General features: G+C 42.0%; 1 protein-coding gene across 1 annotated transcript; it reads right to left on the reverse strand.

Moving 5' to 3' along the window:
- Window positions 1-7,240: 7,240 nt before the first annotated feature.
- LOC146554902 (fish-egg lectin-like) lies at window positions 7,241-9,850 on the reverse strand. Its single transcript, XM_085252229.1, has 5 exons — window positions 9,693-9,850; window positions 9,322-9,558; window positions 9,020-9,237; window positions 8,811-8,935; window positions 7,241-7,602 (listed from the first exon to the last, which is right to left on the reverse strand). Exons 1-5 carry the CDS (start codon window positions 9,745-9,747, stop codon window positions 7,461-7,463), a joined length of 777 nt encoding a protein of 258 aa, XP_085108355.1. The 5' UTR covers window positions 9,748-9,850; the 3' UTR covers window positions 7,241-7,460.
- Window positions 9,851-13,137: the final 3,287 nt, after the last annotated feature.

The raw sequence follows: 13,137 nt of genomic DNA on the forward strand, positions 1-13,137 counted from the left end.
TGACTGCTCATCAGTTTATTACCTGTTGATGTTTAGAGTCTAGCTGAGTTGGCTGGAGTCAGCATTTACTCAGCTTTAGTGTCACACTGGGTTCTTTGCTAGCTTAGTGTTAGCATGCTTGCAAAGAGCCGAAGTTATATTTAAACAAATATATAAGACTGCTTTCTTCCATTTGCGTAACATCTCTAAAGTTAGAAATATCCTGTCTCAGAGTGACGCTGAAAAACTAGTTCATGCATTTATTACTTCCAGGCTGGACGACTGTAATCCATTATTATCAGGATGTCCAAACAACTCGCTGAAAAGCCTTCAGCTAATCCAAAATGCTGCAGCAAGAGTCCTGACAGGGACTAGAAAGAGAGAGCAGATTTCTCCTGTTTTGGCTTCCCTTCATTGGCTCCCTGTTAAATCCAGAATTGAATTCAAAATCCTGCTCCTCACATACAAGGTCTTAAATAATCAGGCCCCATCTTATCTTAATGACCTTGTAGTACCATATCACCCTATTAGAGCACTTCGCTCTCGCTCTGCAGGCCTACTTGTTGTTCCTAGAGTATTTAAAAGTAGAATGGGAGGCAGAGCCTTCAGTTTTCAGGCCCCTCTTCTGTGGAACCAGCTTCCAGTTTGGATTCAGGAGACAGACACTATCTCTACTTTTAAGATTAGACTTCAAACTTTCCTTTTTGCTAAAGCATATAGTTAGGGCTGGACCAGGTGACCCTGAATCCTCCCTTAGTTATTGTTATGGTCTGACCAGCCCTGCTGGGCGACCTGATTTTATGTTTGAGTTTATTTTGATGGAGCCGCGCTCCCCCGGAGGCAGGTCCGTCAACCTGGAAGTAGCTCCATTTGGAGCTTCGGCATATAACCAAAACCAAAATATGATAGTAACCTTGTTCAGCCATCGTTCCAAGCGAGATAGCTGTTAGCATTCATAGCAAAATCCTTACAGAACATCAATTTATGAAAACGCTGAAGAAAAAAGGACAAAATATACTCTGCACAAAAGCAGAACTGGCACAAACACATCGCTCAATGTCCTGAGTCAGATATTTCTTGGGCTTTGTTAGCTTTCACAACATTTTCACTTCTTCATTTCCTTCAGTTTCAGTCCTACACACACACACACACACACACACACACACACACACACACACACACACACACACACACACACGTGTATATAAGATAAGATAAGATAAGATAAGATAACCTTTATTAGTCCCACACGTGGGAAATTTGTTTTGTCACAGCAGGAAGTGGACAGTGCAAAAGTTATGACGCAAAAATTAGAATACAATAAGAATAAATACAGTACACAGCTGTACAGAATAGAATAAAATAATATACTATATACAGTAGAATAAAATAGAATAAAAATATACAATAAGATAAAAATAGAATACGAATGCTATATACAACTGAGTAAAAATACAACGATGCCAGAAAAGATTATTGCACTTAGTGTTATTGCATATGTATGGATGTGTGTGTTTGTTCAGTTAAAGTCTTTGTTGTGGAGTCTGACAGCAGTGGGGAGGAAAGACCTGCGAAATCTCTCCGTCCCACACCGTGGGTGCCGCAGTCTCCCACTGAAGGAGCTGCTCAGTGCTGTCACAGTCTGCTGCATGGGGTGGGAGATGTTGTCCATCAGGGATGACAGCTTAGCCGCCATTCTCCTGTCACTCACCACCTCCACTGGGTCCAGAGGGCATCCTAGAACAGAGCTGGCCCTTCGGATCACCCTGTTCAGTCTCTTCCTGTCCCCAGCAGAGATGCTGCCGCTCCAGCAGACCACACCATAAAAGATAGCAGAAGCCACCACAGAGTCATAGAAGGTCTTCAGGAGTGGGCCCTCCACTCCAAACGACCTGAGTCTCCGCAGCAGGTACAGCCTGCTCTGCCCTTTCCTGTAGAGGGCGTCTGAGTTATGAGTCCAGTCCAGTCTATTGTTCAGATGAACACCAAGGTACCTGTAGCTGTCCACAGCCTCAATGTCCATACCCTGGATGTTCAGTGGTTGCAGTGGAGAATGCTTGTGCCTGCGGAAGTCTACCACCAGCTCCTTGGTTTTACTGGCGTTGATCTGGAGGTAGTTCAGCTGGCACCAGTCCACAAAGTCTTGAGTCAGTCCTCTGTACTCCTTGTCGTCCCCATCAGTGATGAGGCCGACTATTGCAGAGTCATCAGAGAACTTCTGCAGGAAGCACTGGGTGGAATTGTGGGAGAAGTCTGCAGTGTAGATGGTGAAGAGGAACGGAGCCAGAACCGTTCCCTGTGGGGCCCCCGTACTGCAGACGACCCTGTCCGACACACAGCCCTGAGTCCTCACATACTGTGGTCGGTCGGTGAGGTAGTCCAAAATCCAGGTAGTGAGGTGATGGTCCACTCCAGAGTTCTCCAGCTTGTCCTTCAGAACCGAGGGAAGAATAGTGTTGAAGGCACTGGAGAAATCAAAGAACATGATTCTCACAGTGCTTCCAGCGGTCTCCAGGTGAGCGAGGGAACGATGTAGGAGGTGAATGACGGCATCATCCGCGCCAATGCCAGGCTGGTAGGCATATATATATATATATATGGGTCAAAAGAAGGACTTGACAGGCTCAGAAAAGTCAAAAATAGTGAGATATCTTGCAGAGGGATGCAGCAGTCTCAAAATTGCAAAGCTTCTGAAGCGTGATCATCGAACAATCAAGCGTTTCATTCAAAATAGTCAACAGGGTCGCAAGAAGCGTGTGGAAAAACCAAGGCGCAAAATAACTGCCCATGAACTGAGAAAAGTCAAGCGTGCAGCTGCCAAGATGCCACTTGCCACCAGTTTGGCCATATTTCAGAGCTGCAACATCACTGGAGTGCCCAAAAGCACAAGGTGTGCAATACTCAGAGACATGGCCAAGGTAAGAAAGGCTGAAAGACGACCACCACTGAACAAGACACACAAGCTGAAACGTCAAGACTGGGCCAAGAAATATCTCAAGACTGGTTTTTCTAAGGTTTTATGGACTGATGAAATGAGAGTGAGTCTTGATGGGCCAGATGGATGGGCCCGTGGCTGGATTGGTAAAGGGCAGAGAGCTCCAGTCCCACTCAGACGCCAGCAAGGTGGAGGTGGAGTACTGGTTTGGGCTGGTATCATCAAAGATGAGCTTGTGGGGCCTTTTCGGGTTGAGGATGGAGTCAAGCTCAACTCCCAGTCCTACTGCCAGTTTCTGGAAGACACCTTCTTCAAGCAGTGGTACAGGAAGAAGTCTGCATCCTTCAAGAAAAACATGATTTTCATGCAGGACAATGCTCCATCACACGCGTCCAAGTACTCCACAGCGTGGCTGGCAAGAAAGGGTATAAAAGAAGAAAAACTAATGACATGGCCTCCTTGTTCACCTGATCTGAGCCCCATTGAGAACCTGTGGTCCATCATCAAATGTGAGATTTACAAGGAGGGAAAACAGTACACCTCTCTGAACAGTGTCTGGGAGGCTGTGGTTGCTGCTGCACGCAATGTTGATGGTGAACAGATCAAAACACGGACAGAATCCATGGATGGCAGGCTTTTGAGTGTCCTTGCAAAGAAAGGTGGCTATATTGGTCGCTGATTTGTTTTTGTTTTGTTTTTGAATGTCAGAAATGTATATTTGTGAATGTGGAGATGTTATATTGGTTTCACTGGTAAAAATAAATCATTGAAATGGGTATATATTTGTTTTTTGTTAAGTTGCCTAATAATTATGCACAGTAATAGTCACCTGCACACACAGATATCCCCCTAAAATAGCTAAAACTAAAAACAAACTAAAAACTACTTCCACAAACATTCAGCTTTGATATTAATGAGTTTTTTGGGTTCATTGAGAACATGGTTGTTGTTCAATAATAACATTATTCCTCAAAAATACAACTTGCCTAATAATTCTGCACTCCCTGTATATGTATATATGTATATACAGTACAGAGTATACAAAAGGGATAAATAGAATAAATAGGAATAAGAATACAAGGGAACGGCACATTTCAAGTGAGTCTATTACACCGTTGGATATTAACAAAAACGATTGCACAGTGAAAAGGCACTACAGCTTACTTGTTCCCCCCTCCTTTGTCCCCGTTTCCCCTCCCTCTCCCCTCCAGCGAGGAGTTAAACAGTTTAATGGTGTGTGGGACAAAGGACTTTTTAAGTCTGCTGGTCCTTGACTTTAGGAGAAGCAACCTGTCACTGAACAGACTCCTCTGGTTGTTTATAGCCGTGTGCAGAGGATGCAGAGGCTGCCCAGCATGGTCCACAATGTCCATATTGCACCTTAATTTGTTTTTATATAAGTGTGTAGAATGAGTCTTCAGTTGAATGTTTTTAATAGGCAAAAAATACTTAAATAAGTAAATGGTGAGTCGAATTTTTGTCTTTTTTTTTTCTATTTTTGCTGATCCGAAAATTTATCCGATCCTTGACTTAAAACCGTGATCCGATCCGAACCGTGAGATTTTTGATCCGTTGCACCACTAACAAACATCCAGCATGCATACCAGGCTTCACCCCTCCCCCACATCGGACAATCAGACCACATCTCCATACTTCCCACTCCAGTCTAGAGACCCATCAACAAACGGATCAGACCAGCCTTCAGAGAAGTGAGAACATGGCCAGAGGGGGCCATACCTGTTTTGCAAGACTGCTTTGAATGCTCAGACTGGGATATATTTAGAGAAGCTGCTACATACTCAGACACCATGGACCTGGAGGAGTACACAACTTCAGTGACCAGCTACATCAGCAAATGCATTGAGGATGTCACTGCCTCCAAGACCGTCATCACCTATGCAAACCATAAACCCTGGTTCTCTGCAAAGCTACGCAACCTGATGAAAGTCAGAGACTCTGCCTGTAAGGCCAAAAATAGAGAAGCTTACACTACAGCCAGAGCAGATCTATCATGGGCCATTAAAGACGCAAAGCGGCAGTATGCACATAAGATCAACACACATTTCACAAGTACAAAGGACACTCGGCGCATGTGACACGGCATCCAAACAATCACGGGCTACAAGCCAACACCTCCAGCATGCAGCAGTGATCCCTCTCTGCCAGACCAACTAAATGACTTCTTTGCACGTTTTGAGACAGAACAAAGAGCCAGAAAGGAAGATGCCCCCCTCACCCAATGACCAAGTACTTTGTCTGTCCACAGCAGATGTCAGGATGACACTTCAGAGTAAACCTGCGAAGGGCTGCAGGACCTGACAACATACCTGGCCAGGTGCTTCGGGAGTGTGCTGACCAGCTCGCAGGCATCCTCACGAACATCCTAAACACATCACTGAGCCCAGCTGTGGTACCTGCATGCCTCAAAACCACAAATCATCCCAGTGCCAAAGAAGTCCACTGTGTCCTGCCTCAATGACTACCGGCCGGTGGCACTTACGCCCATCATCATTAAGTGCTTTGAGAGGCTGGTATTGAGGCACATGAAAACTCAGCTTCCACTGAATCTGGACCCGCTACAGTTTGCTCATCACCAAAACCGCTCCACAGATGATGCCATCTCATCTGCTCTTCACCTTTCTCTCTCCCATCTCGACAAAAGGACACTTATGTCAGAATGCTGTTTATTGACTTCAGCTCAGCATTCAACACAGTCATTCCCCAGGAGCTGGTAAAGAAGTTGGACTCACAAGGAATAAACACCTCCCACTGCATTTGGATCTTGGACTTCCTAACTGACAGGCCATAGTCTGTCTTCATAGGAAATAAAACCTCCAAAGTCGTCAGACTGAGCACAGGATCGCCGCAGGGCTGTGTGCTTGGTCCACTGCTGTTCACCCTGCTAACACATGACACTGTGCAGTACAGCTCATTTTTACCGAAACATAGCATGTTATTTATTTGTAATTCCTAGTTATACATCTCTTGAAGATATATCCTTTATATATTTATAAATGCACCATGGGGGGCTTAGGGTGAAACAGCATTTCGGTACACTGTATACTGTGTATACTACTGTACTGACAATAAAGCTCTTGAATCTTGAATCTGAAGTAAGCCTGCAGAGCGAGAGCGAAGTGCTCTAATAGGGTGATATGGTACTACAAGGTCATTAAGATAAGATGGGGCCTGATTATTTAAGACCTTGTATGTGAGGAGCAAGATTTTGAATTCTGGATTTAACAGGAAGCCAACGAAGGGAAGCCAAAACAGGAGAAATATGCTCTCTCTTTCTAGTCCCTCTCAGGACTCTTGCTGCAGCATTTTGGATCAGCTGAAGGCTTTTCAGCGAGTTTTTAGGACTTCCTGATAATAATGAATTACAGTTGTCCAGCCTGGAAGTAATAAATGCATGAACTAGTGTTTCAGCATCACTCTGAGACAGGATATTTCTAACTTTAGAGATGTTGCACAAATGGAAGAAAGCGGTCTTACATATTTGTTTAATATGTGCTTTGAAGGACATGTCCTGGTCAAAAATGACTCCAAGGTTCCTCACAGCGTTACTGGAGGCCAAGGTAATGCCATCCAGAGTAAGAATCTGCTTAGATACCATATTTCTAAGATTTTCAGGGCCGAGTACAATAACCTCAGTTTGATCTGAATTAAGAAGCAGAAAGTTAGCATCCATCCAGGTCTTTATGTCTTTAAGATATTCCTGCAGTTTAACTAAATGGTGTGTGTGATCTGGCTTCATGGACAGATAGAGCTGGGTGTCATCAGCATAGCAGTGAAAATTTATGCTATGTCTTCTAATGATGCTGCCTAAAGGAAGCATGTATAATGTAAACAGAATTGGTCCTAGCACTGAACCCTGTGGAACTCCATAATTAACCTCAGTGTTAAGCTTGAACATGAACAAACTGTAAATGACTTGTGGTTCAAACTAGCCTACCATCTATTACCATTAGTTCATCTATAAATTCAGCATCAAAAGTAACAAATTCTTGACTTTGACATAATTATGACATTTACGGGTCAATGTGAAGCACTTCTGTTTGAACTGAGGTGGAAAATGGGTGCAGCTACTCTGCTGTACAGGAGGAGGTGTTGTTGCATTGTGCATCTCCCATAGTGGGATTTATAATAAAAGAACACCAGAGGTCTGGACCCTGTTAAACTGGTGAATATATAACACCATCATAATCTCATGTAAGCTTGTCTACTATGTGCAATGATCACAAAGCAAAGAGCCAAAACAGTGACAGGAAAGCCAGTAACTGTGCTGAATAAAACTTGCAAAAATAAAAAACTGAATCCAAACAGTCTCAGCGAATCAAGAGTTTATGAAAGGATGGCAGGTGAATGATACAGAAGTAAATATCTGACAGCATTCTAGTAGTTATGCATGTTGTTGCTGAATCACTTAAGATGTAATCACAATAAAACAATCAATTATTTTCCCACGTGAATTTTTCCATTGTTGACATAATGCTGATCAGTTTTTACATTGTTTTATGCGACAGAAGAGGAAAGACTACAACCACTAGCATAAACATTTCAGGATGGTCCCATAGTCAGTCACGGCCCACAGATTGCCACGATCATAGCTCACATGGTTGATGCGAGAGGGCATTGGTATTTTGGTCCAGCTCGTGCCTTGTGGAGTGCTGCTGTCGATGCCTTGTCTGTAGAGAGAAGACATTGATACTTAAATCATTGGATCTGTTTTATTTGTGCAATTGAGGGTTTGGCCTCAGCTCCTCGCCATATTATCTATCCTGAGTTAAGAGTTGTAAGTCTCATGGTTGCTCGGTCTGGTGACCCAAATATAATGTTTTTGATTACTTCATGTTCTGTGATTTGGGGGTTTCTCATGGTCTAGTCTGTTGCATTTCTAGCTCCTTTGGTTATTCCTTAGTATTGTTGGTGATTTCTAGACTTTAGATTTTGTTAATGTTCTGTGTTACATCTAGTTATCTAGGTTTCTATGTTCGTGTATTTCCTGTTTTACTTTGGTAGTCTCATGTCCTGTGTTAGAGTTTTCTGTTTTGCTTCCTTCCTGTCTCGTGTGTCAGATTAGGTTAAGCTGTGTCTCTCTTCTGTATTTATTGTGTGTTTTCCTTTGTTCTTTGTCGGGTCGTCTGCATTTCCTCTGCTCTTCTTCACTCCACATTTCCAGGTTTCATGTTTTCTAGTTCAATGTTTCAAGTTTCATGTTCACCTTTTCCCAGTTTAGGTTTTGTTAGTTTCCTTTCTGCCATTTGTTTTGTAATATTTGTTGCAGCCCTAAATAAAGGCTTGCTTTCTGTTAACATCCACCTCATTTGTCTGCATTTGGGTCCGCATTCTCTTCTCTCCACGCCGTCTGCCTTAGCAGGCGTGACAGGAAGAGGTAAATATGTTTAACAGATGTGAAAAATGAGATTTCTATGATTTCTTTTAAGTGAACACCTAAATGTATTATAGAGGAGAGACAGATCATTCAAAGAATCCACAACTGAAATCTGAAAATTCTTAGTTACTGAGTTTCTGAGTTACAGAAACTATGATGATTATAAGTAAACATTACTAGTTTTCTTTTGTAGCATTTGACTGGTGATTCTACACATGAACATTGTATGGCTCAGTGATCATTACAATGAAAGTCGCTTCTAGAAAGATTTAAGCACAAATTGCCTTCGTGAGCAATTTGTTATTCATTTGTGGAGAGGTCATTCTAAGGTTGAAGAGCAAAATAGTGGTTGATCCATTGCATGGATAACAACAGAGGAGTCAAAAACACAATAACCTGATTCAAACAGAGACTGAAAGAGTCAAAGCAAAAAGAAAGAAGAAAGAACAGAAATACTGCCAGGGCTAGTTAAAATGCTTTCAGACTAGATTAAGTGTTTACCTTTGGAAGACTTCTCCTCCTCTATTTACAACAAAGACGCTTCCATCAGTCCCAATTTCAACCATTACTGCAAGACCATCCACTTGTATCCAGCCACTGATGCCACAGGTGCTCGGTGTTACTTTCTGTCACGAAAAGCAAATATGGTGAGATGTCTTGATCATACAAATAACAACACAAATGATCATTAAAATAAAAAAATAATTTACTGTGAAGTAGATGTTTTGACCTGAGTTCACTCCCCAGCATCCATATTTTGAGCTGCAACTGACATACATTAAAAGCCCAGGCAGGGTTGTCCAGCTCAGGGTGCTCTGTTCCCTGTAGGCTGAGGCAATGGTGCTTTTCAGACAGTGGATGGTGGACTGGTAGCTAACTCCCACCACCTGACCATCTCCTCCAGCATCCACCTGCTGTAACCTCTCACCTGAAGACACAGAGGTACAGATCATTCATTCAAACAGCTGCTACCGCGCACACTCTACTGTCTTAAGTCTGTGATAAAGCTCACCATTCGCAAAAACAAAGCTGCCAGCTACGTATTTGTAGACCCTGTCGTCGAGCTCAACACCCCAGATTCCTGCAGGTCCCACTGAGACATGCTTCAGGGTGAGTGAGCCCATTTTGTACCACTGTGATCCAATCAGAAAGTATGCATAATTGTTGATGTCTGTCATCACAACGTTCCCCTGCCCAGCATCAATCTGTACAGCAGGAAACTGTTGTGGACCCTCCGTGCAAGTGCAGCCTGTGAAGAGAAAACCATCAGTCATATGAATGGAACCTTTATTTATTTTAAGGATAAAAATAATTTGCTTCTTGGTTGGTTTAAACAAATATAGTAAATGATAGTGTAGTTTTATTTTGAAAAACTGGACTTACCATGACTGACTGACAGGTAGTTTAGCATTAGCAGCAAGGCTGCGATAGCTTTCATCTTGTTTCTGAGTCTGTCTGCTGCAGGACTCTTCTGGGTGTGTTACTGGATGTTTGCTGAGCTACTGCACTGCACCGTTTGCGTGAGTGTGCATTTTATAATTTACCAATTATTGTGAAACATGAAACAGATTTTCTTTCTTTCTTTTTTTTTTTTTTTTTTTTTTACACAATTTAGGCAAAGGAGGAAGTTGTGAAACAGGGATTTTTTTCAAGTACAACCACAAAGCAACGACTGAGGATTCTTCCAAGATAAAATGATTTCCATAAAACATACAAACCTTCCTGGGACATATTTCTATTAGTTGGGGAAAGTTACTAGTGGCAACTTAACTTTACTTTGAAGTTATTCCATCTTATTAATTAGTATTAGGTCCAAGCTACTCATGATTCATAATCATCTTTTGGTTGTTTATATATTGAAAACCCTGTTTGTGCAGCTCTCTTGAAATATATACTCTAATCTCTGTTCCTTTCATGGGGTCTTACTTTAGATCCTGAGTTCCACCATACTACTGCAGGTAAAGTTGTTAATAGTACAACAATAGCTGAGGCTGTGATTATGACTCAATTCCAGATTCTGTAAATCCAAACCAAATCATGGCTGATTCTGTAAATGTCTTTGATTATGTAAGAAGTCTGTGTAATTTGTTTGTCTTCTGTAGAAAATAAAAAGAACAATATCTGTTTTGTCTCCTTCTGCCAAATGAACTGCTGCTCTAAAGAAAATTCAAAGAGGATGGAAACAGTTTCTTTTAAAAAGCTGTACAAATGCATTAGTTTGTCTTTTTAGAGGCTTTGGTATATTATGTATGTTATTAACTTTAGTTTTTATTTGTAAATATAATGATAATCTTCAATACTAGTTTGTGGACGGAGACCTCCTCCCTAAGGCTGAAGTTTGCCCCTGCTCACTGAGGATGAGGGTTATCCAGAGTAATGAGTTAAAAATCTAGGTATACCATCAAAGACTGACTGAAAAACACTGGTTACAAAACACTTTTAAAAATAGTTCAAAAGTGCTGTCACGAATGAATAGCACATCCCAAAAGAGAAAGCCACAGATGTGGAAAAAATTTGGATTTCTAGAATATCAGTATGAAAGCCATGAATAACTGTTTAGAACAATAGCTCATATCACGATCATTTTGCTTTGTGTTGTAATCAAAAGATGAAACAGAAGTAAAGAATAAAAGGAAATGAATCAAAGACTTTATTGAAGATATAATCAAGGGGAAAAAATGCCCACTCTGGGTCAGGGACGAGTTCCTGCCCCAAGTGGAGGAGTTTAAGTATCTCGGGGTCTTGTTCATGAGAGACCGGAGAACGACAGACAGATTCATGCTGTGGTTGCAGTCATGTGGACCCTGTACCGATCCATCATGGTGAAGAGGGAGCTGAGTATAAAAGTGAGACTCTCAATTAGCCGGTTGATCTACATCCCTACCCTCACCTATGGTCACCTAAGCTGTGGGTAGAGACCGAAAGAATGAGATCGCAGATACAAGCACAGGAAATGAGTTTCCTCTGAAGGGTGGCTGGACTCTCACTTAGAGACAGGGTGAGAAGTTCAGCCATCCGGGAGGGGCTCAGAGTAGAGCTGCTGCTCCTCCACATCGAAAGGAGCCAGTTGAGGTGGTTCAGGCATCTGACAAGGTGGGCGCCTCCTGGTGAGGTGTTCCGTGCATGTCCCACCAGGAAGATATATGTATGTGTATATGTATATGTATATATGTATATATATATATATATATATATATATATATATAATATATAATTTTGTGTATCGTTGCACCCCTAATATATATATATATATTTGGGGTGCAACGATACACAAAATTCACGGTTCGGTTCGGTTCGATACTTTGGTGTCACGGTTCGATATTTTTTCGATACAAAAAAAAAATGTTCATGCCTTTTTAATTTGTCATTTATTAAAATTATAAATATATATTTTAACTCAAAAGTACAGTTTTTAAATTTAACCCTAACCCTTGTGCGCGTTGTTTTTTAGCTCATCATATCGCAGCCACAGAAATTCTTTTGTCCATGAAACCATAAAGCTGCACTTTCTTTTTGCCTTATAGTCTGATTTGTCATAACTTCTCCGTTTTGTGGTAAGCTTTTCTTTGGCTGTCACTTCTTCACCCTGACCTGTCTTATTTGGCTCAGCAGAACTAAAATATATATCTGTCTGTGAAGGTTCTCAATCATCCAGGTCATCGTAGTGAAATATATATCCTGCCGCACTCACATAAGCTCAGCGATTCTCTGCGCGATCAACCTCTCACATGTTTAAGCTGCGGGAGATTTCACTTGTCATGTTTGCATAGTAAGCTAACAATTAATAAGACGATGTCAGAGGAATTGGTGCACAAATTATCATCACTCACAGATCAGTGCTGTCGCTCTCTATACACAGTTCGCGCGATTGCAAAGTGAAAGCAAAAAAACAAGCGCAAATTCAAACACGATTTCAATATGTCACATATTGACAGTGGCTCACCCAATGACATAATTACCCAGCTACATTTCTGAAAGAATGCAAAAGCATTGACATATATTTTTCCTTCCTACAATAGCCCGACAGGCAGGGGAGAGATAGCCCCGGGACGTCGGGCTAGCGATATTGCGAGCCCTGTATCTGATTGAGGAATCACTCATCTTTGGAAAAGAGAGTTTATTACAGAGAAATGTCTCTTTCCAAAATAAAAGCTATACTATCTGCTTCTTCTGGGCTATATTCTCAGCAGCATATTAAACATATCAGGTCTCCATAAGGAGAATCCTGTGCTAACAGCTGTCTAAATGACTCGGCTAAAGTTTGTAGCCTGCATGCTTGTTGTTTTTGTCTTTGCACTAGGATGATGTCGGTGTAAATGTGCAGTCATATTCGTTGTGTTCCCACTAGTGCTTTCAGGTTAATCTCGTTGAAATAACCTTAACGCCACAACACGGCAAATCTCCGTTAACGAGCTACCCTATACAGAGGGGCTAGACGGCCAACACGTTAACGAGCTAACTGCGCTAACACACTAGCTCCCACCCATGTAATTGAGCATTGCATGGCACATCCAACATACTGTTTTACTTTAGTCCATGACTCGCTTACCTTCAGGGTCATACGTCACATGAAAACCAAAATAATTCCAAACGCCAGATCTGAATGAGGGTGGGGAGGTCCACTTCTGTCTCGCTAGCTTGCCCTGCGCTCTTCCTTCTGACCATGCTGTCTGTGTTGAGTGCTCAGTGAATCTGCGTTCGACTACTCCGCCTAGGCTGCACTCTCGAGCCTAGGCGGAGTAGTCAAATGCAGATTCACTGAGCGCTCAACACAGACAGCATCGTCAGAAGGAAAGTTGATAAAATAAATTACAAATTTTGTATTGTT

The sequence above is a fragment of the Mchenga conophoros genome, linkage group LG17 (genome assembly GCF_057382185.1).
Source record: "Mchenga conophoros isolate Kocher_MC1m ecotype Shallow Benthic linkage group LG17, M_conophoros_male_GT1.1, whole genome shotgun sequence".
Classification (NCBI taxonomy): Eukaryota; Metazoa; Chordata; class Actinopteri; order Cichliformes; family Cichlidae; genus Mchenga; species Mchenga conophoros.